This window comes from Aspergillus pseudotamarii, assembly GCF_009193445.1.
Source record: "Aspergillus pseudotamarii strain CBS 117625 unplaced genomic scaffold BDV38scaffold_4, whole genome shotgun sequence".
NCBI classification, from domain to species: domain Eukaryota; kingdom Fungi; phylum Ascomycota; class Eurotiomycetes; order Eurotiales; family Aspergillaceae; genus Aspergillus; species Aspergillus pseudotamarii.
The window spans coordinates 137,172-157,122 of record NW_022475018.1 but is presented as its reverse complement, the minus strand read 5'-3'; the positions used below and the strand labels follow the sequence as shown (position 1 = coordinate 157,122).

The window sequence follows — 19,951 nt, the reverse complement described above, 5'->3', positions numbered from 1 at the left end:
AGACTTGTGACCCTTTCGGATATATAGATATGAAGTATATATTAGTTCGCTGTTCATATATTCGTCCCAGCATATCCAGATCCTATGCATGGTATGTGGCTAAATTGCAATCATAAAAAGTGAATATACATACATACATAGATACATACAAGTCATCCTCCTTTATTCAATTCTATACGTAAGTTCAGTTTCCCCTCATATCCGAACGGGGGGCATCCTTCATCGCCTCCTGCACCAACCACATCGTGACATCTTGGACATCTGTGCCGACTCGCCAACTACCCAATACCACTCCCTTGTCCATGAGGATCTCGTGTGCTCTTTCCCAGCGTTTCCGCCAGAGTTCCTCACGCTTGTTGGGCAATGGAGCGGGAGGCGCGGATCCGGCAACTGATTGCTGGTCGCTGTCTAGACTGTTTGTGCTTGATCTGGCTGGTGAGGGGTTGGTGGTTGTAGATCGGAGGAGGTTGGAAGGAGATGGGAGACGCTCTGAGGCGTACTGTAGAGCGGCTGTTGCTGCGGCTGTGGGGTATGATTGTGGTTGTCTTTGGGATGGGGGGCGGCTTGTACTTGAATTCGAGGTTGTCGTTGAGGATGTTGCCCCTGTATTGCTTCGGCGGGGTGGGGGTGGTGGAGGGGGCTGTTTGGATCGCGCAAGCTCTTGAGGTTCAGATGGAGTTGTTTCTGGTTTGGGGCGGATTGGAAGTGAGTTTGGTTGGGCTGGGGCTTCTGAAGGGCGGCGCGGCGGTATTGGTGGTACTGGCTTCCGGTTAATGGCACCCTGTATTTGGGATGAACTGTGTTTTCCTGGCTGGTCTGACATGGCGGAAACGGTCCGTAGGGATGATGGCTTGGATGGTTTCGCTGGCGGCAAGCGTCCGTTGGATGGCTTGGTCGTATCAGACTGGGCATCCTTCAGATCTTCATCGTCGCGGAGGTCGATCAGATCGGCATTGTCTAGGCTTATGGCATCAGCAGATCGATGGTCTGGTGCTCGAGGGCGGCGAGGAGGTAATGCAGGCCGACTAGTTGCTTCATCGCTGGTATCGATGAGCTGAGGAGTGCTGCGAGTGCGAGGTGGATGGGGCTCCAGGTGATCGATAGACTTCTCAAAGAACTGCTTCTGATCAGATGTAGTGACGTCGCGGATAAAGATGCCTAAGATCCTTCCAGGGTTGGCCAGGGCAATGTCGGTGTAAACTTCGAGGTCTGCCTCGCCGCTATCGCCGACTAGAAGGAACCTGCGTGTCGGGAAGTCCCTAAGGAGCTGCTCAAGAGAGCCCTTCTTTCTTTCTGCAGTAGGCTCAAATATCCCCTGAAGCATACCACTATATTGTTTGAGGTGGAAGGAACCAGGAGGCAATCCTGCCAATTTAAAGTATCGCTCTAACAACGGATAAAGCTGCCATGGTGAATTGGAGACGTAGTGTATTTGAACCCCCATTTTAGCCAGCTTAGTATACCAATCTGAGACGCCGTCGACAGTTAGATCGGCCAGTTCGCGGATGAAAGTATTCCGGAATATCTCTTTGGCTCCATTTGCGATAGCTGAATGTTTTACCGTGTCGTCAATGTCGCTGATGAGACTGACACCGCTCGGTTCGATGACCTCGACCTGTTTCATCGCAGAGAGGTCCTCTGATGCCAGCACACGGATATGAGTCGGGATAAAAGGCAAGGCTGCGCGTAAAGTAAAATGGCCTGACTCGTCGGTCAATACGCTTCTCGACTGGCTCTTCCCATCATTGAAGAAGAACACTGTGACAGGCTGCTGGTTCATGGGGTTCGACAAGAAAGGGCGGAGCCTCTCCATAAGATGAGAATTCGCAATGGACAGCTCATCCATGCTCATTTGAGAAGGTTCGAGTGTTGACGATGTCGTCGTTCTTTGTAGAGGTCTTCCAGGGGTAGCTTCGCCGTCTCGTTCCGACGCACTGGATTTCCAAGCAGCATCTGCCCTTCCTTCTGCATTTCTGATGATTGATTGAGCCTCCGCGTCCACAAGCTCATCATCTCTTTTGCCCGACCCCTTTCCTATGGAAGCAGTATCGGAATCGGGGCCTTCGGTATCTGTCGAGTAATTACTCGGCGCCGATACACCGCTTAGTTTCCTCGCGAGTGCAATTAGCAAGCGCTGCTTTCGATTCATCGGCCCGCGATGTGGTGAGTACACCCAGCCTCGCACATCAACCGCGACGATTGCATTCTCATCCTCCAGTATCTCTCTTTCAAGTTTCTCCAACTCTGTCTCCTCGGCCACACCACGGTATTCGTCGAGCGTCGAAGTCGATCCCCGACGCTGTCTGTTGTAGTCTTTGACAAGTCGCCTTGCGTAGCTCGGGAAAATTACCATTTCCTCATCTTCGGACCGTGCGATTTCGATATCTGGAAATGCCCCCGGTGTGTTTTTTAAGTACTCTTCATCATATTCACGGGATGGGTTGATTTGCGCCGCCCATTGCGCGGCATACGTCTGGCGCAGTTCATTCGCAGCCCTTAGATACTGATAGACTCTCTGACGACGTCCACCACTAGCACCGCCTCCCGAGCCCCATGAGGATGTCGACGATAGAAACTGTGACATTGGCACTCCTGCTGTCGCACTCGCCGCCGTCCCACCACCAATGTCCGATCTTGTTAACCGTCTTCTTCTTCCGACAAGGAAATCTAACACTCCCTGTCTACCAGTCTGTCGTTTCCGGAGAAGCCTGGCTTGCCGTCGAACAATCACTCGGTATAGGCCTGCCTGGGCTCTATGGCGAAGGGCAGGGATCGTCTCGTGGCGGAAACCCCAAAGATGAGATTGAGCACGACGGCACGTAGTAGGCCCGAAGAGTGCACGAAGGAACAGAAAAAGCTTTCCTTGTCGAGTGGTGAAACGAGGGAGGGGTAACGATCGTAAGGGCAGTTGGCGCCTAGCGGGGAAGCTCGGCGGAGCGCGCCAGCGACTTCGAGGAAATAGTTTCGGCGCCACGGTCCTGAATTAGGGTGTGCGATACTGGTATGTTAATATATCTCGGGAGAACTGCAAAAATTCCAGCTGGTGTTCAGTTGAAGGGGGTCGCGGTCGCGTAAGGCTGAACTTATATGCTGTCAAGGCAAGAAGTTGAAGTCATCCCGGCCCACAAGGCGTTTTAGCGTAGTGATGTCAGTGTACGTTACCACCTCGCCAGTGGCCGAGTCGTCAACAGACAGTGAACAAGTATAACTATATATAGGTACTCCTATCTCAACACAGAATACGAGCACAAGGTTATGAGGGTTAAAAAGGGGGGGATACATTCAATTAAGCTAGAGTTTCAAAACCAGCGGAAAGGGTGTGGAGACCGTTCCAATGCGATAACTAATTGCATCGTACCTTGCCTTAGCCAAAGCTTCTCAGGCTGCTGGATTTTACTATATGCAATCGATGTTATTGTGTTCTTCCAGATTAAATTACTAGTTTAGATCTATGTTCGTGCGCGCTGTATAGAAAAAAAAAATAATTAAAAGCTATAATCGGAACGCCTTTGAACCCTAAGCTCTTGCCCATCCGAGAGACCCCAAGAAAAGCATTGATACATAACTGGGTGAGTGGTGTCGAGAGGCAGTATCGTTTGATCGAAATATGATTACAGAGATTCACTGTCTTCAGCGTAACTGACTGGCTTCGCTCGACGGCTTCGACGGACCCCAGTGCTCTTGGATCGCGTGAGCTTGGGAGTTTCGGGCGAAGCATCATCATCATATGAAGCAGAAAGCGACGTGCTGGCTGGCGTAGAAGCTTTGCGTTTCCTACTGGACATTTTCTTCACGCTAGAGGTACGCTGAATGCGCTGGGAGGTTTTGGACGCGGGCGTCGAGGCAGGTGTAGTCAAGGCGGTACTGGCCACCTCACCATCTTGCTCCAATGAGTCCTCTACAACACTATCGGTCTTCTTCATTTGCCGAGATCGTCGGGGGCTCTGGATGGCTTTAGTACGAATGACTTTCTTGGGCCGAAGCCATTCCTCCATTGTGGGAGGCCAATAAACTCTTCTCTCCGGACCTCCCATGCCCACCACTTCCTCAGAGACAGTTGGGGCAGGAGGAACATGACCCTCAAGGTCAACAAAACCCCCGTTCTTTTTGGTAGACTTCCGAGGCGGCTTGAACGGTTTGTTCTCGTCCGTACGAACATGTGGGATCATATCGTTGAACAACTCGTGACCGGGAAGCTTGAATGTTCTCATCAGTTCAAACACAGCCTGCTCTTTATCTTTTGCTTCGATCATCAAATCCATTGTGGGGTCGCATGGAGGCAAGGTGGATACGCGGTGGCTATGCTTCCGCCGCTGACGGTTCGTGATGGCAGAAGGTGTCGGCTCCGAATAGTGCATCTTCTGAGTGATACCCTTCCTAGTCCAAGTAGCCTTAATCCTATCAAAGAGCTTCGTGATGTCCTGGGTCCCTTCACGGACTTGACTTGAGTCGAAAATGATGTTGTGGTGGTGGAAGTCCAACACGAGCGGTATATTCAACTCTTCGCATATAGGCAACAGATCATGTACCGACCAGCTAACATCATCATTTTCTAAAACAAGTCGGTTCTTGATATCTTGCGATAGGGGTTGGTAATTCTCCCGGAACCGGTTCAACGTGGCCTCCTTATCACCAAACACACCGCCCATGTGGAGAATCATGACCGCATCCCTATCTTGTTGGGGAGGCAGCTGGAGCAGCTGCAGCATTTCGGAGTGATACTCTAGATCTCGTATCGAACTCTCTACGACCTCATTCTTAGGAGACCCTAATTGAGTGAACTGCCCGGGATGCACGCTCACCCTATGGCCAAGCTCTGCAATGACCCGTCCTGCGTCTGCGAGAACTTCGGATGCAAAAGGAGCTAATCTGTATCCATACTCCTTGTGGCTAGCAAACGGGAACATCTCACTACTCAGTCGCATGAACTTGATTCCATAGCGGTCATTCCAACGCAGGATCTTTAGTAAATCCCGCGCATTGGCGAGTCCCAATGCTTCAACGAAGGCTTGACCCCGTGCAATATCAGGTTTCTGGCTCCGGTCCGGGCGGTTCTTCGTCGGATGGGCAGGTTGAGAGGGGTCTAAAAGCGGGTGGCGGTTCTCCAAAATCGATGCGATGCGGCAAGTTCGGGAACAGAAAACAGGAGGGTTCGAGTATCGGAGATATGTATTCAGACATGCCTACTAGCCATAAGAAATGAACTCAAATGGGGGGAAGACAAGATTGAAACTGTCGACCAGTGGTTATCACTCACATATCCTAATCTGCCCTTCCAAGGGAGGGGCAGATAACTACTGTTGACAGGCGGGGGCCTCGATAGAGCCTCTTGGAGCTCCTCGGCCTGAACAGGTATATCCTCATCCGATTCAGGATCTGGCGGAACATCTTGCGGTAATTCCGATGTACGCGTCTGTGCCAGCACTGCATTTTCCTCACTCGGCGAGTTCACGCTGTCCCCAGTCTCATATTTCACGTCTACAGGCATGTTCGTGGCCTGCGATGTACCCACTATGCCACGCGGACCTCCTACTATGCGCCGGGAATGCAAGGGCGTAATGACTGATGTCGTTGCAAGCTTCTGTAATCTCCGAGGGGAAGAATGTAACAGACGGTCAACGCGGGAATAGTACTGAGAGCGACAGGAGGTATGGACTAGAGCAAGGAAAGAGATTGAGCTTGCCACAGGAAGCGGATGAGTTATCCACCAAGCAGGAGAGTGGCGAACCTGGCGGGAGCGCGCACCAAATTCCTCGACGTCATGGAAACGCGCGGCATGATGACAGGAAAGCGCACGAGCAAAAGTCCTCTGCTGGTGGTGGAAAGACCGCAAAAACATTCAGCAATGCGCTGTTTATTAGATAGGGGAAAGTAGTGAAGTGTGAGGTCTGTCGCGCCGCGTTAGTACCATGATCCTCCAGAGAGAAAGCAAAGACCTAATGGCGAGGATATGGCGGATGGCAGAATATAGAGAGCGGGAAGATGCTTCAAGCGGAGACAAGACACACGCCGTGGGCGGACGCTAAGGAGCTTTAGGAAGGTCCTCGGCGGATTTCTTATGGAGAGGACTACCGATGATCAAATCCCATCCTCACAACTACTCATCTCCTACACTACAATATTAATGGCATTCATTTACCTCTCATTATATACAATTCCAACGCTACTAACCCTCATTGACTATTGATGCATGATTAGGAGTCGAAATCTTCAGTACACCTGCAAATTTACCAATGTATCTGCGGCAATACCCGCTGTTAGCTAAACCGTGACGTACCATGCGTGATTTACGGTGCAAGAAGACATCCAGGTTTCAGTGCGTCGGAACTGGTACGCGAAAGACTAAAAGTGTGCCGAAGAATGGCCTGCCCTTGTTGTAGCATTTTCATGGGACAATAACATTCCAGGCGGCGTGGCGCATACCTACGTTAACCACTTAGAACGAATGGCAGAAATACAGGAGCATGCCAGAGCTCCAGAAATTGAACATGCCTCACATCTGGTTGGGTCATACTGCTTGCGCGTTCCTGAGCTTCTCTACTTTGGGCCAGACTGAGCGTTCTCGCGGATTTTGTTTACTGCCACCCCTTGCCACAAAAAGGAAAGCATCTTATCCGCTATAAGGAGTGCCAGTTATCGCCATCTGGGGAGATACATCTTCATCTCTCTAGGCTCTCTGGCTCTCTGGGTCTGATTATAAGCGGCGCTGTTTCCTGACAGGGTAGGTACATGCTGCCTTGGCTTGAATATCAAGTCTGACAAGTGACATCTAGTGTTTACGGTTGTGCAAGTGGTTGCATATAGCTCAGGACTATACCAGTCTAATACCAGAACTCCCAGAATGAAGGGCCTTGCTTTTGTGTGCGGCCTGCTGGCTACATCTGTGTCTGCGCACATGCAGATGTCGAAACCCTATCCGATCCGGAGCCCGTTGAACAAGGACGCAGATGGCGAGAAGGACTATTCATACACGAACCCGCTGTCTACCAGTGGCTCTGATTACCCTTGCAAAGGATACGCTAACGACCCATTCAACTCTGTCGCCACATACAGTCCAGGCCAGGAGTACGAGATAGAACTGCAAGGTAGTGCAACACATGGTGGCGGTTCCTGTCAGATCGGTCTCTCCTACGACAAAGGAGAGACCTTCCATGTGATTCACTCCATTCTAGGAGGATGTCCCATTGAAAAGAAATACAAGTTCACAGTTCCCAGCGATGCGCCAAATGGGGAGGCTTTGTTATCCTGGACATGGTTCAACAAGGTCGGTAACCGCGAGATGTACATGAACTGTGCACAGGTCACAATTGGCGGCAGTGCTGCGAAGCGTGCACAAACAAATGCTCTCTCCCGTCGTGACAGCTTCGACAGTCTCCCAGAGATATTCCAGGCCAACAATAATGGGCCAGGCAAATGCACCACCACTGAGGGTGAGGAAGTGAACTTCCCACTACCTGGCCCCTCCAAAGAGGGAAGCCTCTCCGGCAAGGGCTATACATGCAAGAGTTCCGCTCCTTTCCTGGGTGATTCCAGTTCGCCCAGTGCCAGTGGCACTAGTGGCACCAGCTCTGTTGCCCACGGCCCTAAGAGTTCCGCTCACAAGTTTGGCTCTTCTGCATCTGCTACACCTTCCAGTAGGGTCCCTTCGGCCTTTGGTACTCCATCCTCCGCACATGTTGCTCTTGCCACGCCGACCTCCTCGCAACCACCACGGTTTGAGTCGCACCCTCTCAAGCACCACGAGGTGAGTCAGGAACACTGCACAGACGGTACCATTATTTGCAGCGAGGATGGTCAGACCTGGTCTGTGTGCAGTTATGGTCGCCCCGTCTTCATGGGTTCTGTTGCCGCCGGTATGCGCTGCCGTCACGGCGCCATGCACCGCTTGAGGTCAACATGAATTTGAACATATATTTGCACTTGGCCAGTGCGTATTCCTTGATCAAGCTCGCCCGGCGCGAGTATACGCCATCTTCATATCCATCGTCAGGATGGTTCTTCTCTGTTTTCATTTTTAGTCTGTGGACCCAGGGCTTATATTACTATGCAATTGTTCGTCTTCTATTCTAATTAGCCCGTGTCCTGTGATTTTGTACTTTTCTTGTGACATGCTCAAATCGAATCTAATTTCTCTTTATCGCTACAATGGGTTTACGATACGTTGCTTCTCTTCGGTAGACATATTTCCTATTCTTACTATGCCTTCGTAGGTGACTTTTGAAGTAGTAGCCTACTTCCTAAGCCTATCCATGATATCCAGAAACCCAGAAAGTGTGGTTATATGTCCACGCATCACAAGAAAACCAGCAGTCCATCATTCAGAGAAAATCACATTGTTGGCAATCGGCACAAAATACCAACTCATCCTGCGGGGCCAAAGCTACGCAGTATCAAAAATGGGTCCAATTCATATCTAGCCTGCATGCAGAAGCTCCCTCTCGGTTCATGTACATAACCAATCCCACCAGATCATTTAGGTGGTATATCCAACTTTTATGCCCCCATGCCCACCAAGCCTCGCATCCACCAATCACCTATCCTGACCACTAGTCAAGGACTCTTATAGCGGGTGACGTGTTTATTTATAGTATCTGGCCGCCTTATGCTCCATTTGATTACTGCCTACGTACTAAGTATTCAGCAACACTCCCCGCTAATTAAAAATTGCAGTGTTAGGGCTAAGAATCCTGGTCATCATAGAAGAGAAAGCTCAGCATGGAAGAAATTGCCGAGCTGTGCGATTAATCAGAACTTAAGATTTTCTTGAAAAATATACCATTTGCAGTGTTGTTCGATATTAGTTAGAGAATTTATATTAGTGGTGGATTCCGACCACAGTTCTTGGCTTGTTTTGTGCGTGGAAATATCTTACTGTTCGATTAAACTATATGTTGATGGGTTTGGGAAATGAGAAGTATATATTTCAGGATATCTCATGTCGCGCACACCTTTAGTAGCAGAGGAACGCAACGGATTGATTAAATCAATGATGGTCTAGAGTTCACTTTCTTTTTAGCAAAGCGCACAATTTTTATTTATTTATTTATTATCATTTTTTCTAAACAAAATCTAGGTGTATTCTAGGGGTTCTATAAATTTGACAAAAGACTTGGTGGCGCAATCCCGCGCGTTGCCATGGCTGAAAGCAAAACAATATGAAAGCCAAGGAACGTAAATTTAACGAGCATAGAATCCAATGATACTCCTACAATGGTGCGTATATTGATATTACAACTGTTTCGACGGAATTCATACGGAAGTACAATCGATGCCCCTAACTTAGGTAGCAAATTGATTTCATTAAATACTAAGTCAAGCTATACAGAACACTTCACATAAATCCAGAAAGACCATGGTATCTTATTTATAATCATTATTCATAGACGTTATTACTTTCTTAGCCGGATTAAATGATAAAGCCACTGCCCAGTTTCTCCCTAGCGGATAAAGACCTGCGGCAGAAAAGATATGATTTTACCGACCCAAAATTTTCTTTGTTTCGGTTGTTATCTTGTTTTTGTTTTGGACACCGTGTGTTTGTGTACTATGGAATAATTCCATGGCAGTCATATTTCAGTGGTGGTATGGAATGTAGTTGTCTTAGTAGTTGCCCGTATAGGCGGAGTTTCCGTAACCATAGCCGTTCTGTGGTGCACCCGGGGTGGCCTGAGTGGTATCTTTGTTTCGAGAAAAGAAACCACCAAAACCACTGGGCTTCTCCTGGGTAGGTCCTAATTCGACATCCTGAGGAGTAGGATGGGTGGGGAGCATATCATCGGCGCTGGCGGTATCTGGGTTGTTCTTCTTGCGACGCCAGAAAGCACGAGGACGGGAGCCATACGTATAATCATTGGCTGGGGAAGGGCCGAAACGCTTCTCACGCTTGTAGTGACGGGCGTAAAGGACTTGGAAGAGAATGGAAACCAGGAAGAAAAAGCTGGTGGGGAATGTCAGCGCATCACTTTTGATTGACACCTTGACTTGTGCAGATCAAGGGGTGTGGGATAGAATCTTACTCACATTCCGATGATCGCGACGGCGAAGGTGACTTTTTGGAGTTCACAGGCGAACTCGTACTTCACTTTAGATGGCGATTCTGCGTTGCTTTCGCCTGATCCCAAAGGGGTATCGACTCGGCCGCTGCATTGCTGTGTGCCATTGCGAGTCATGATCGCAATAGCGACCATGGCTCCGACAAAGCAGACATCGAGAACAACAGCCACAGCGGCGAAAAATGCGACCCCTCCCAAGCAGCAGGTGAAGAGGATGCCTAGTAGTCCGTAAAGGGCCGCCGCACCTGACAGACCCTCGATAGCTTTTATCCACTGCGGGATGTTCTGGTCATGACGGCTGAGGACAGCTAAAAAGTAGGAGAAAATCCCTAGAATTACGGCACTGTCAAGGAATTGAAGGACGCGAATAGCTAAATTGAAGAAGCGGAGAACAACGCCGCCGAACCCCATCCTGAAAGTGGATGGCTATAACGCAGTCTTCTCGAAAGAATAAAGAATATATCGAAACTGGCACTCGCAACGAGGCCGGAGGGCTATAGTACGAAGTCTGAAGGGGCTAGAGAGCCGTCAGGTAAAGCTAAGGGCTAAATTTCAAAAGAAGTTTCACGACAAAGAGGTATTATAAGGCTGAAGAGTGGAAAAGGTTTGCACTTGTATGCAATCCCAGGCAGCATTGCTGAATGAAAAGGTTGGGTGCCAGGGGTCATGGTGTCGCAGCAAGCAGATCAGTGGAGGCATTTCCTTGGATGCTTGCAAGGCTTGTGGAACTCGAGGAATCCTTCAATCGCTTTCACAAGAGGTTCCGTCCAGTGTCCACACCATCAATATGTCGATCCACGGACGTGGACGGAGCTCACGAGACATTTGATTGGGAAGAAAAGAGGAGAGGCGGGGACAAAGCTGATAATCCCCGTCACAAGCCACACCCACAGCCTAGGCCCCAAACGTCATCATCGATGGAGAACTTGTTATCATTGGTTCCCTGCAGCCGTGACTAAGCCTTGCCCAGACATCCCCTGATTCGGCACTGGACCCTGGACCCTAAATCACATGCCTGTCATCAGGTCTCGTGTCCAAAATTAGTGATCGCATGAGGGAAGTTCCCATTCCAGCAGTCCACAGTCATGGTATTTTTGTGACTAAGCTACTAGCCACAGTTACTCATTGGTATACCACCACAAGAGAACATCTACACAGCCACTCCTCTCTTCTGCTCAACCAAAGTTCAAGACGTCACTACTATTACTTGAAAATTTCTATGTTTAGCACAAGCTTAAAGCAAGATTGGGCCATACAACAGTGGTCATCATGGCAGCTGAGGCTAGACTCAACAGATGGGAGCCAAGTTATCAATATCTGGAAACAACGAGCTCTATTCTCCAATAAGATTCTAGGTTAACTGTATCCATACCCTTGGACGAGTAATAGCAATCGACATTAGGCTAATCGCACTATTATGCCTGCACATCGATTAGGATCTTGCAGTGATCCTCACGGTCGTTGACCAGGGTCTGGAATCCCCTTTCCACCGTCTCATTCAACCTTATTTTCGACGTAACCATCTTTTCTGGTTTCAATTGACCTGTAAGACGGAACGCAGTCAGACAATGTGAACGGCAAACTCAAGAAGGCTTTCAGGGACGGCTTACCATATCCAAGAGCCTTGATAACGGCTTCGAAGGAGCCTTCGTCGTACAATGCTGACCCGGTATAATTGACTTCGTTGTACATTAAGTCGTTCACGGGAATTGCGGGTTTCTTCTCCCACACAGCAACATTAATGATTGTACCATGTGTGCGACACGCACTGATGGCGCCGTTCAATGCCTTTTCCACACCCGCGACATCAAAGATGACATCGGCGCCCACACCGTCCGTCATTTCCATGACCCTCTGCGTCACATCCTCCTGGCCCGGATCAAAGGCATGCGTAGCACCGTATTCAATCGCAAACCTCCTGCGCTTCTCATAAAGCTCTGATACCATGATGTTCTTGGCGCCTTGCAAGTTCAACACCTGTACAATGCCGATCCCAACTGGCCCACCGCCTACCACCATGACATTATCGCCCATCTTGAATGGTGATAAATTAACGGCATGCCAGGCAACCGCCAATGGCTCGATCAAGGCTGCCACTTCAAGAGATACGTTGTCAGGGATTGGGTAGAAGTGTTCTGCCGGTGCAACATGGTACTTTGCCAACCCGCCACCGTACCCTACAGGACGCGTAAGTATCATCTCTAGCTCTGTAGTGCTTTAACAGATACCGCATACCGGAAAGGCCAATAAACCCTATGTTCTCGCAGCAGTACTCATAGCCACGTTTGCATGCTGTGCATTGCCGGTCAAAGATGGTGGGACGTACGACGACCCGCTGTCCTGGAGACACATTCGTTACTCCCTCTCCGACTTCATGGACGATACCGCTGAATTCATGACCAAGTGTCACTGGCCACGAGCGTCCGGTAATATTATGTGGTTCTTGAGGTATCAATACAGGACCCCCAGTATACTCGTGTATGTCTTGCTCGAATCAGTTTGTTTTTCGACATTTGGTGATATAGAAGAAGTAGGTTAAGCCTACCACTGCCACAGAGTCCGACGAAAGCTGGTCGGATCTACTATTTCCACTTCGAATGAGTATATTCTTGTTCATATCGTAGGTACAGTGTCAAGTCACCTTTACTTGCCCTTTGCCACAAACGGGCTCATCTATTGTTTCAACCCGGATGTCGCGCGGTCCATGGAAGCGGACCGCTTCCATTAGGGGCGTGGTCTTCAGCGTCGCTCGAACAGTACCCGTGTCAAGAGTGGTGTTCAGCATTTTTTCGAGAATTTATTCTAAGCTTAAATGGTATCCCACAATTTCAAGGAACTGGTATAAATTTTGAGTCAATTGAAAGACAGTATAGTTGCACCATCGCTGTATGCTGCGACAAGGCACTCAAAATGATATGCCCGCCTTCAGGGAGTTTATATTTAAGTAGTATGCTATCGAGGCTAATTGATATAGCAGGAGACGCTATGGTGACGTGGTCCACAAGCGATACATATCCATCAAAGCAAGCAATTCTGAAAGCTGATTGGCTGGGGCACTGTAACTGTTCATCTGATAATCATTACACCATCTATGATGTTAGACACGTTCTCTTGAGATAAAGCCTCAGGATCCCCGATCCTCTGATTCGTTGAGACATCTCTTAATAAGCTGGATAGGCGTGGAATAGAACCATATCGGCCTTGACAGTCATTTTCTTGATACTAACACGTGAGCCGAAAATAGTCAACTCTAACGCGGGGAAGTAATCAGTGGCGTCATCTCATCCTCCAGATATCTTGGCTACTGAGTGCCACTGGCGGGATGGATCATGTAGCTGTTCCTATTGAAACAGTTAGCCTGGGTGTCATTGAGGTAAAGTAAAATTAGGTTACACTTACGGAGGCCACTAAGGCGCGCCGGGAGAAGAAAGCCGCCAATGAGTCTGGGGTTACATCACCCCGTAGGGAACTTAACAAAAGGACCCAGCCACTCATGATGTTCATACTATAGAATTTTCGATGTTTCAAGTTTCTCCATCGCGCTGCTGGTCAACGAAAGCGCGGAGGATGGATTCTAACCCTTCGTTGCGCCGCGCTAACAACATTACGTCGGAAACATTAATTGTCGAACGTCCGGCATGCCTAATAAGGAAGTTCCGAACATGTTAGCAACCTGCCATATTGAGTCATACCCAAGGATCCTCCTCCGCCAATGTCCCACAGTAAGAAAAAGGGAGAATAATAATAGTAGCAAGACAGGCAATCCATAGGGTACTTTGAGCCGTAAGTCGACCACTTACTTAGCAAAGTACTCTAAATCCTGGCTGACTGTCTCTGTTTATTGAAGCTGATCAGTTTACGCGCCACCATGAAATGAACTAAATGTGACGACAGCTCTGTAGCTATTCGCTCTGGGCAGGTGTGACATACCTATCTGGGTCCAGACCATCTCCGTCAAGGCTCCGATGAATTGGGGCGTGGCATTCACACCAAGTTTGATGGTTTCGTCGTCAACTATCTTTCCAATGGCCAGCCAAAGAGCGGATTTCAGGCGCTGTGAAGAGTAACTGTAAGATCTGCTTCAAAATAAGTGATACATATCACCACGTACCTCTTCAAGGCCAACTTCTTCGTTTGGATCCATGTTTGACAGACGCCCGGGGGCAGCAGGTAGCTCGAACGTCCCCAAGATTAATATCCGAGATGATAATCTTTGTCGATACTGATGGAAACGATGTAGTCATCTATACTAGTACTTATTCGCGTGCGTGAACAGACGCGTCTATGGACGAAGATCAGCGGATGCCGCCTGTGATTGGCTACGGCTAACACGGGCGGACAAAAGATGTCCCGAAGGACAGTAGCCACTAGACCATAATGGAACACTTCCCATTACGGAATTCTTCGCATCGTATGGAGACTAAGAGAAAAGAACTTGCGGCATTCAGCGGACAATCCACTTTCAAATCCCTCATACTTCTACAAGAAAAGGGGTTTACAGGCTCCCACTTAATTGCCTGTCTCCAACCCAAGTCACATTGAGCGCACAAACTGAATAAAACCCCCTCAACCTCTCTTTCTACGACCTCCGCGAAATCTCACATCTTTTTCTATAATTATTTCTCAACACAATCACCGAGCACAATAACCACCGCAACAGAATTAAAAATGTCTTCCCCCGACGCCGCGGTCGCCACAGAGGCCTTGAAAGACTTCTTCGGCCAAATATATACGTTCTTCGAAACGATCATCGTCCGGTTCTTCAGGAACTTTTATAACTCTTTCGCGGATGTGAGCTTCAACCGCTGGACGAAGGTCACACTCTCAGTGATCGGTTATGTTATAATTCGTCCGTACATCGAACTTTTCTTTAAAAAAATGAGTGAACGCGATCGCAGAAAGATGAAGGAGAAGGAAAAGGCCAAGAAGGAGGCACAAGGAGGCAAGAAGGCCAAGGTTTCGGCCAATACACTGCGAGGTGGTGCTACCGGAGGCGGAAAGGTGCTTGGAGAGGTCGAGAACACCGATGATGAAATTGAGGATGGAGAGGACTTTGCGACTGCCAGTGGAGTGCCGGAGTGGACAAAGAATGCAAAGAAGAGGCAGAAGAAGTACATGAAGAGCCTGAAGGAGGCAGAGACAAACGCGAATAAATTGTCCCAGGATCAGATTATGGAGTTGTTGGATTGGAGTGATTCAGAGAATGAGAACAAGAAGGACGCATGATTTGGAAGCATGGATATTTACTTCTTTTAGTTCTGTGGGGGCATATGAATAGTATACTTATCCGACTTTATATAAATATATAATTAATCTTCTTCCTGATATACTTATTTGAGCATTGATATTTTGATGAGCATGTTGGGTCTGTTGCATGCTGCTGTGAGTTTGCCTTGTAAGATGAAGTACAATCGCCACAGCATCTCGCTGAGGCATAGTCAATCAAACACACACTAGATGTGTAGTATCATTATACATGATCTGTCTACTTCTCAGGCTTATAAATGACTAGTACGTTGCACATCGATTTCATTGTTATTGGGCAAAGTTTAGTCCGAAAGACATTCACATTGGCCCTCTAGACATAGGCGACGGACAATTCTAGTGCAATCGCCTCAATGCTTCTATCATAACCTTCACCTCGTGGACATTCATCATGCCCACTGAATTGACAATTTCCTCTTGCAAATCAGGCTCACAACTCAAGAACTGTTCGATCAACTCGCCATCCACAAAACGGTATGGTTCCTTTGCCTCTCGGACCATACTGCGGAATCCACGGAATTCGTTAAATGGCATCTCGCCCAGTGACTGGACCTTGCCCGCCATTGTCGCTTGCAGACGCATTAGGAAGTCCTGATGTGCTGGATTAATTATGGCAAACAGGTAAATGGAGCCCTCCACCTGGTTGTGCAATCTCAGTTAGTGGTGTGTTACAAAGAGGGGGCGATGGGTGTGAAACCACATACCGTGCCTAGGAAGGCTCGCGGAGTGACCATGACGCTTGCCAATTGTTGAATATTAACTGGTCGAATACGGTTGACCATTTCGCCTAGGGAGATTTCACTGGTTACTTCTAACCGGCGTCTATCGTCCTCTTCCACTCCAGCGAGGTTCCGACGGAGGACGATCAAGTTTCCTTCCGCATCGCTTTCTAAGAAAGTGTCCTCGTCGATGCAGGCGACGCCCGTGGCCCAAACGGTCTGGAAGTGGCGAGCCACTTCCGTTAATGAATCTGGAAGGCCGTTCTCGCCTTCCTTAAATTCCACAAGACATAAACTCTTCATGAGATCTGAGACCACAATCACGTTGCCTACCACAGTCACATCGACCGGCGCGGTCGACGTTCTGAAACTGGCAAGCTTTTCCAATTTCATTGTGCCGAAATTGTTGTTTACCACCTTATAAATGACAATCTGAAAAGGCCTTGTCAGACGGGTATTCACAACAATCAACTCAACTATCACTTACCGTCTTGACAAGTGCGGCTACAATCTTGTCTCCCAGTATGGCTAAAGCACGACACGCCCCCTTAACAGGTAATTCGGCGACCTTTGTCAGTTTTCGGCCATTGTCAATCTCAAACATGAGTATCCGACCTCGGATCGACTCTTCTCCTTCATCGTCAAGATACGCGGTTCCAACGACGAACCGATCCTTAGTCATTTCACGTCCATTCTCATCCTTGCCCGCCGGGAATTCTGCGCGAATGACGCTTTCCACCAATTCTTCCGGTCTCAATTCAAATGAATCTAGCTGTCGAAACAGAACTTCATCGGCGAGCATAAATCGGCTTGTGACAATTTCTGCCCCGTCTGAAAGCTTACGCTCTATTGTTCCGATACCAAACGCCTTTTCCGAAGGTGAATAAGCGACTCTGCGTACGGTTGCACCGATTTGAAGCGTCTGGATCTGTGTGGTCCTCTCCCGATCAACCAGGGCGATCTTGAGCTCATGGAGTGTAGCTACTGCAATAGAGCCAGGATAGGCCTCCGAGTTAAAATGACAGACGCGGGAAGCTCCCTCTGAATTTACTGCAGAGTATATAATGCGGCCTTCAGAGCCATAAATCAGGCTCGGATTCTCGCATGTCGCAAAGACATTGTAAAGCCCGTCGCCCCTCGGCAGTTTCTTGAACGTTGGTTGCTCAGACCCAAGAATTAGTCTGTTCATTTGGCTCAAGGAGTAGTCATCCGTCTTGAACGAGTAAGTGATAACACTACCATCTGCCATTGAGATGAAAAGGGTAGGAGGGCTATCCTCGAGCACATCCGCAACGAGAACAGACCGCGGGAAAGCTTCTCCAGCTGGGCCTAGCGACGTAGTATACACTTCAGTTAAGTCTCGAAGCCTGAGAACTGATACCTTGGCGAGTTGAGGGAATCCAACAACACAAACTTCAGTTGGTGATGCAGGAACTGTAACGCCAGAGACTTGGCTATCGGCACCAAATTTCTTCTCTGTTATCACCTGGACCTCATTTCCGATATCCAAGACAGTCATAAGCTCGCCACCAATGACAAGCACCAATGAATCATCGTTGGCAGAAGCAGCGGTGATGACCAGTCCATTCCGCGGTGCCCACTGGTACACAACCATACCACCTTCCAGATCTGCGATAAGCACCCGTTGCTCGGTAACCTGCAATATTCGGCCCCTGGGCAAGTTGGCTGCGAGAAGCGTGTTTTCCGAAAGACTCAGTCCAAGGAAGTGATCCAGTTCTTCTACTTCACCATCGGGGCTGAACTGGAATACACGCGTTTCATCAATAAAGGTAACAAGAAGTGTATCCAGTGCATCGCCCCCAGCGTGGACCTGCAACCCCCATAGATCTGTGATGTGTTCCATGTCACCCAAAACGCCCAGCTCTTCCATTCCGACACCACTGCGCACACTTCGCAGAGTCCCGTCGTCGAAAGCGCCTGAGCCTGTGACAATTCGAGCTTGCCCTGACGAGAATTCATGGGTTTGGCTCTCACTTGTGCGGTTCCCGAGGTCCATTATGGTAAAATCCAATATAGGGGCAATATTGGACAGGGCCTGGATTATCTCAAATGAGCCATTGCCGATTCGAAGTACTTGAGAATCCCCTTGATGAGATCCCACAAACACAATCCCACCGCCAAGATATACCAAAGCAGAAGCTCGTGATGTGTTTCCCAAATGATCTAATTTCCAGCCCTGAACCTGGTTATCTGAGTCTAAAACAAGCATTAAGAAGAATAGCCTTCCATAATCATCGGCTAACAGCCATCGCTGGCTATCCACCCCTTCCCAAGCCACGAATATGGTTGCTTCATCTAGAGGCCGAGATATTATCTCATTGTTATCGTCATCAACATATTTAATAGACGTTTCGCCAAGAATGAGAAGACCACCTATATTTGTCAATTTGGGAGTGCAATAGTAGGGGGAATACTATATCGCATGGCAGAGAGAAACTAACCTAGTGGAGCAGGCACAGGTATAAGGTGGGAAGCCCCAAGATCCAGCTCTTGTGCAAAGTCGGCTATATGCGTTAATGTAGCGTCTGCACTCGTGCTCGCCGTAGCGGAGGTATAATTCAATTCTCTAACCATCAGTCTAACCTTCTTCTGGTTATCTTCGTAAAGTAATGCCAGGCGCGGCAGTCCAGACTGCACATGTAGGAACGCAGAGGAGCGTACAAAGAGCTCATCAATCCTCGCTGTTGTCAGCTCTCCGAGCTCGCCCACTTTTGGCGCATCAGGCCCAGTAGGAACAGCTGCGGCCCTTCCTCTTTTCCGGCTAGGCAATTGTACAATTGGTACCACAGCAACCAAGCCCTCATATACCTCTAGCGTCATGAACCGACCACTCGGGTCTATCAAACATCTGTTGCCAGTTTGCGATTCTCGCGACGACGGGTCAGCAATGTCGACATAGTTCCTTTCCGTTCGTATCCGATTCTGTGCACTGTCCCATGATAGAGTGCAGTAGGTGTACCGATCCGTGCCAACGAAAAGGTGATCGGTGGGTGAATGGGCGGGGGCAGGAAGCCGAGCCAGCATCGACACTTTGGCGTAGAGAGTACACGACGCAGCGAGATTCAACCCATCAGGGGTAAGCGTATAAAATTCCAGTCGATTGGCCTTCCTATGGCAAAACCAGACGTATTAGTAACATGTATGTTGTAGCCAGAAACCGACCGGTGGATTGTGGTCACCAACGCAACAACCAAGGACTCCTCCTCTGGGTTCAGAAACTGCAGCTTGAGCGCATGACGCACGCTGCTCGCCTTATGTATTGGCACGACATAAGCCATCCTGACTGTCTGATGCCTTAGGAGCTCGCAATCGGCGATCCGGGATGAGCTTTTTGCAGTGGAGACCACTGCGGGGAGATGATAGCACGATCACCCGTCAGATCCAACAACGGAGTAATACAGGTTGACTCCAGATGTAATATCGTATATTTATTGGTTGAAAGATATCCGCATCTCTGGCTGCGAGACTCCAAACTGGGAGGGGTTGATAATGAAGAAGCTGAAAAGAGAAAGACTGGTATGTAGGACCAGTTCGGGACTTCACGTAAAAGTCGCAATGACGATGTTGCGGTTCCAAGACATTAACTCCGGGCTATGGCCGAACACAGTTCTTAACTTGCACATCTCCACACTTTATTCCAGTACATATTCAAATAGTTATATATACAATACCTATGTGGCTTCTAAGCAGTTGTTGTTCCCTAATGGTGATATTTGCACCACATAATATTCAGAATCCCCAAAGAAATAAATGTATTTATTACCAAGTTCCGGACATCACACGTGATCCAATGTAGTGTTGATTTCCGTTCATAATTCTTGAAACATTTTCGAACCGTCAAGTCTATCATCCTTCTCTTGGCGAGCTGTAATTCTTCATGGTCAAATAGCCATG

General features: G+C 48.7%; 8 protein-coding genes across 8 annotated transcripts; 2 read left to right on the top strand and 6 right to left on the bottom strand.

Moving 5' to 3' along the window:
* Nucleotides 1-182: 182 nt before the first annotated feature.
* Nucleotides 183-3,235, bottom strand: BDV38DRAFT_234807 (phosphatidate phosphatase App1 family protein; the record flags this gene model as incomplete). The annotated part of the gene is made up of 1 exon (XM_032053277.1): nt 183-3,235. The coding sequence occupies exon 1, from the start codon at nt 2,582-2,584 to the stop codon at nt 185-187; it is 2,400 nt and encodes a 799-aa protein (XP_031918495.1). The 5' UTR covers nt 2,585-3,235.
* Nucleotides 3,236-3,449: 214 nt separating this feature from the next.
* Nucleotides 3,450-5,953, bottom strand: BDV38DRAFT_234805 (UV-endonuclease UVE-1). The gene is made up of 2 exons (XM_032053276.1): nt 5,258-5,953; nt 3,450-5,183 (listed from the first exon to the last, which is right to left on the bottom strand). Exons 1-2 carry the CDS (start codon nt 5,837-5,839, stop codon nt 3,612-3,614), a joined length of 2,154 nt encoding a protein of 717 aa, XP_031918494.1. The 5' UTR covers nt 5,840-5,953; the 3' UTR covers nt 3,450-3,611.
* Nucleotides 5,954-6,706: 753 nt separating this feature from the next.
* BDV38DRAFT_124856 (putative extracellular protein) lies at nt 6,707-7,957 on the top strand. Its single transcript, XM_032051181.1, has 2 exons — nt 6,707-6,721; nt 6,774-7,957. Exon 2 carries the CDS (start codon nt 6,842-6,844, stop codon nt 7,898-7,900), a length of 1,059 nt encoding a protein of 352 aa, XP_031918493.1. The 5' UTR covers nt 6,707-6,721; nt 6,774-6,841; the 3' UTR covers nt 7,901-7,957.
* A 1,159-nt stretch (nt 7,958-9,116) lies between these two features.
* Nucleotides 9,117-10,870, bottom strand: BDV38DRAFT_234802 (uncharacterized protein). The gene is made up of 2 exons (XM_032053275.1): nt 10,021-10,870; nt 9,117-9,937 (listed from the first exon to the last, which is right to left on the bottom strand). Exons 1-2 carry the CDS (start codon nt 10,461-10,463, stop codon nt 9,601-9,603), a joined length of 780 nt encoding a protein of 259 aa, XP_031918492.1. The 5' UTR covers nt 10,464-10,870; the 3' UTR covers nt 9,117-9,600.
* A 597-nt stretch (nt 10,871-11,467) lies between these two features.
* BDV38DRAFT_277957 (uncharacterized protein) lies at nt 11,468-12,837 on the bottom strand (the record flags this gene model as incomplete). Its single annotated transcript, XM_032058607.1, has 5 exons — nt 11,468-11,595; nt 11,663-12,229; nt 12,288-12,536; nt 12,598-12,631; nt 12,694-12,837. 5 exons carry the CDS (start codon nt 12,835-12,837, stop codon nt 11,468-11,470), a joined length of 1,122 nt encoding a protein of 373 aa, XP_031918491.1.
* A 1,011-nt stretch (nt 12,838-13,848) lies between these two features.
* Nucleotides 13,849-14,196, bottom strand: BDV38DRAFT_277955 (CENP-S family protein; the record flags this gene model as incomplete). Its single annotated transcript, XM_032058606.1, has 3 exons — nt 13,849-13,886; nt 13,983-14,106; nt 14,164-14,196. 3 exons carry the CDS (start codon nt 14,194-14,196, stop codon nt 13,849-13,851), a joined length of 195 nt encoding a protein of 64 aa, XP_031918490.1.
* A 524-nt stretch (nt 14,197-14,720) lies between these two features.
* BDV38DRAFT_277954 (uncharacterized protein) lies at nt 14,721-15,278 on the top strand (the record flags this gene model as incomplete). The annotated part of the gene is made up of 1 exon (XM_032058605.1): nt 14,721-15,278. One exon carries the CDS (start codon nt 14,721-14,723, stop codon nt 15,276-15,278), a length of 558 nt encoding a protein of 185 aa, XP_031918489.1.
* An 87-nt stretch (nt 15,279-15,365) lies between these two features.
* BDV38DRAFT_294324 (DDB1/RSE1 family protein) lies at nt 15,366-19,947 on the bottom strand. The gene is made up of 5 exons (XM_032062473.1): nt 19,241-19,947; nt 18,499-19,166; nt 16,524-18,430; nt 16,022-16,468; nt 15,366-15,956 (listed from the first exon to the last, which is right to left on the bottom strand). The coding sequence occupies exons 1-5, from the start codon at nt 19,333-19,335 to the stop codon at nt 15,654-15,656; spliced, it is 3,420 nt and encodes a 1,139-aa protein (XP_031918488.1). The 5' UTR covers nt 19,336-19,947; the 3' UTR covers nt 15,366-15,653.
* Between the last annotated feature and the right edge of the window lie 4 nt (nt 19,948-19,951).

Coding starts and splice junctions, on each gene's coding strand:
- BDV38DRAFT_124856 (XM_032051181.1), top strand. CDS start 6,842: ATGAAGGGCCTTGCTTTTGTGTGCGGCCTGCTGGCTACATCTGTGTCT.
- BDV38DRAFT_234802 (XM_032053275.1), bottom strand. CDS start 10,463: ATGGGGTTCGGCGGCGTTGTTCTCCGCTTCTTCAATTTAGCTATTCGC. Junction 9,938..10,020: donor GCCGTCGCGATCATCGGAAT/GTGAGTAAGATT, acceptor ATTCCCCACCAG/CTTTTTCTTCCTGGTTTCCA.
- BDV38DRAFT_234805 (XM_032053276.1), bottom strand. CDS start 5,839: ATGTTTTTGCGGTCTTTCCACCACCAGCAGAGGACTTTTGCTCGTGCG. Junction 5,184..5,257: donor GGAAGGGCAGATTAGGATAT/GTGAGTGATAAC, acceptor TATGGCTAGTAG/GCATGTCTGAATACATATCT.
- BDV38DRAFT_294324 (XM_032062473.1), bottom strand. CDS start 19,335: ATGGCTTATGTCGTGCCAATACATAAGGCGAGCAGCGTGCGTCATGCG. Junction 16,469..16,523: donor TAGCCGCACTTGTCAAGACG/GTAAGTGATAGT, acceptor AGGCCTTTTCAG/ATTGTCATTTATAAGGTGGT. Junction 15,957..16,021: donor CGCGAGCCTTCCTAGGCACG/GTATGTGGTTTC, acceptor TTGCACAACCAG/GTGGAGGGCTCCATTTACCT.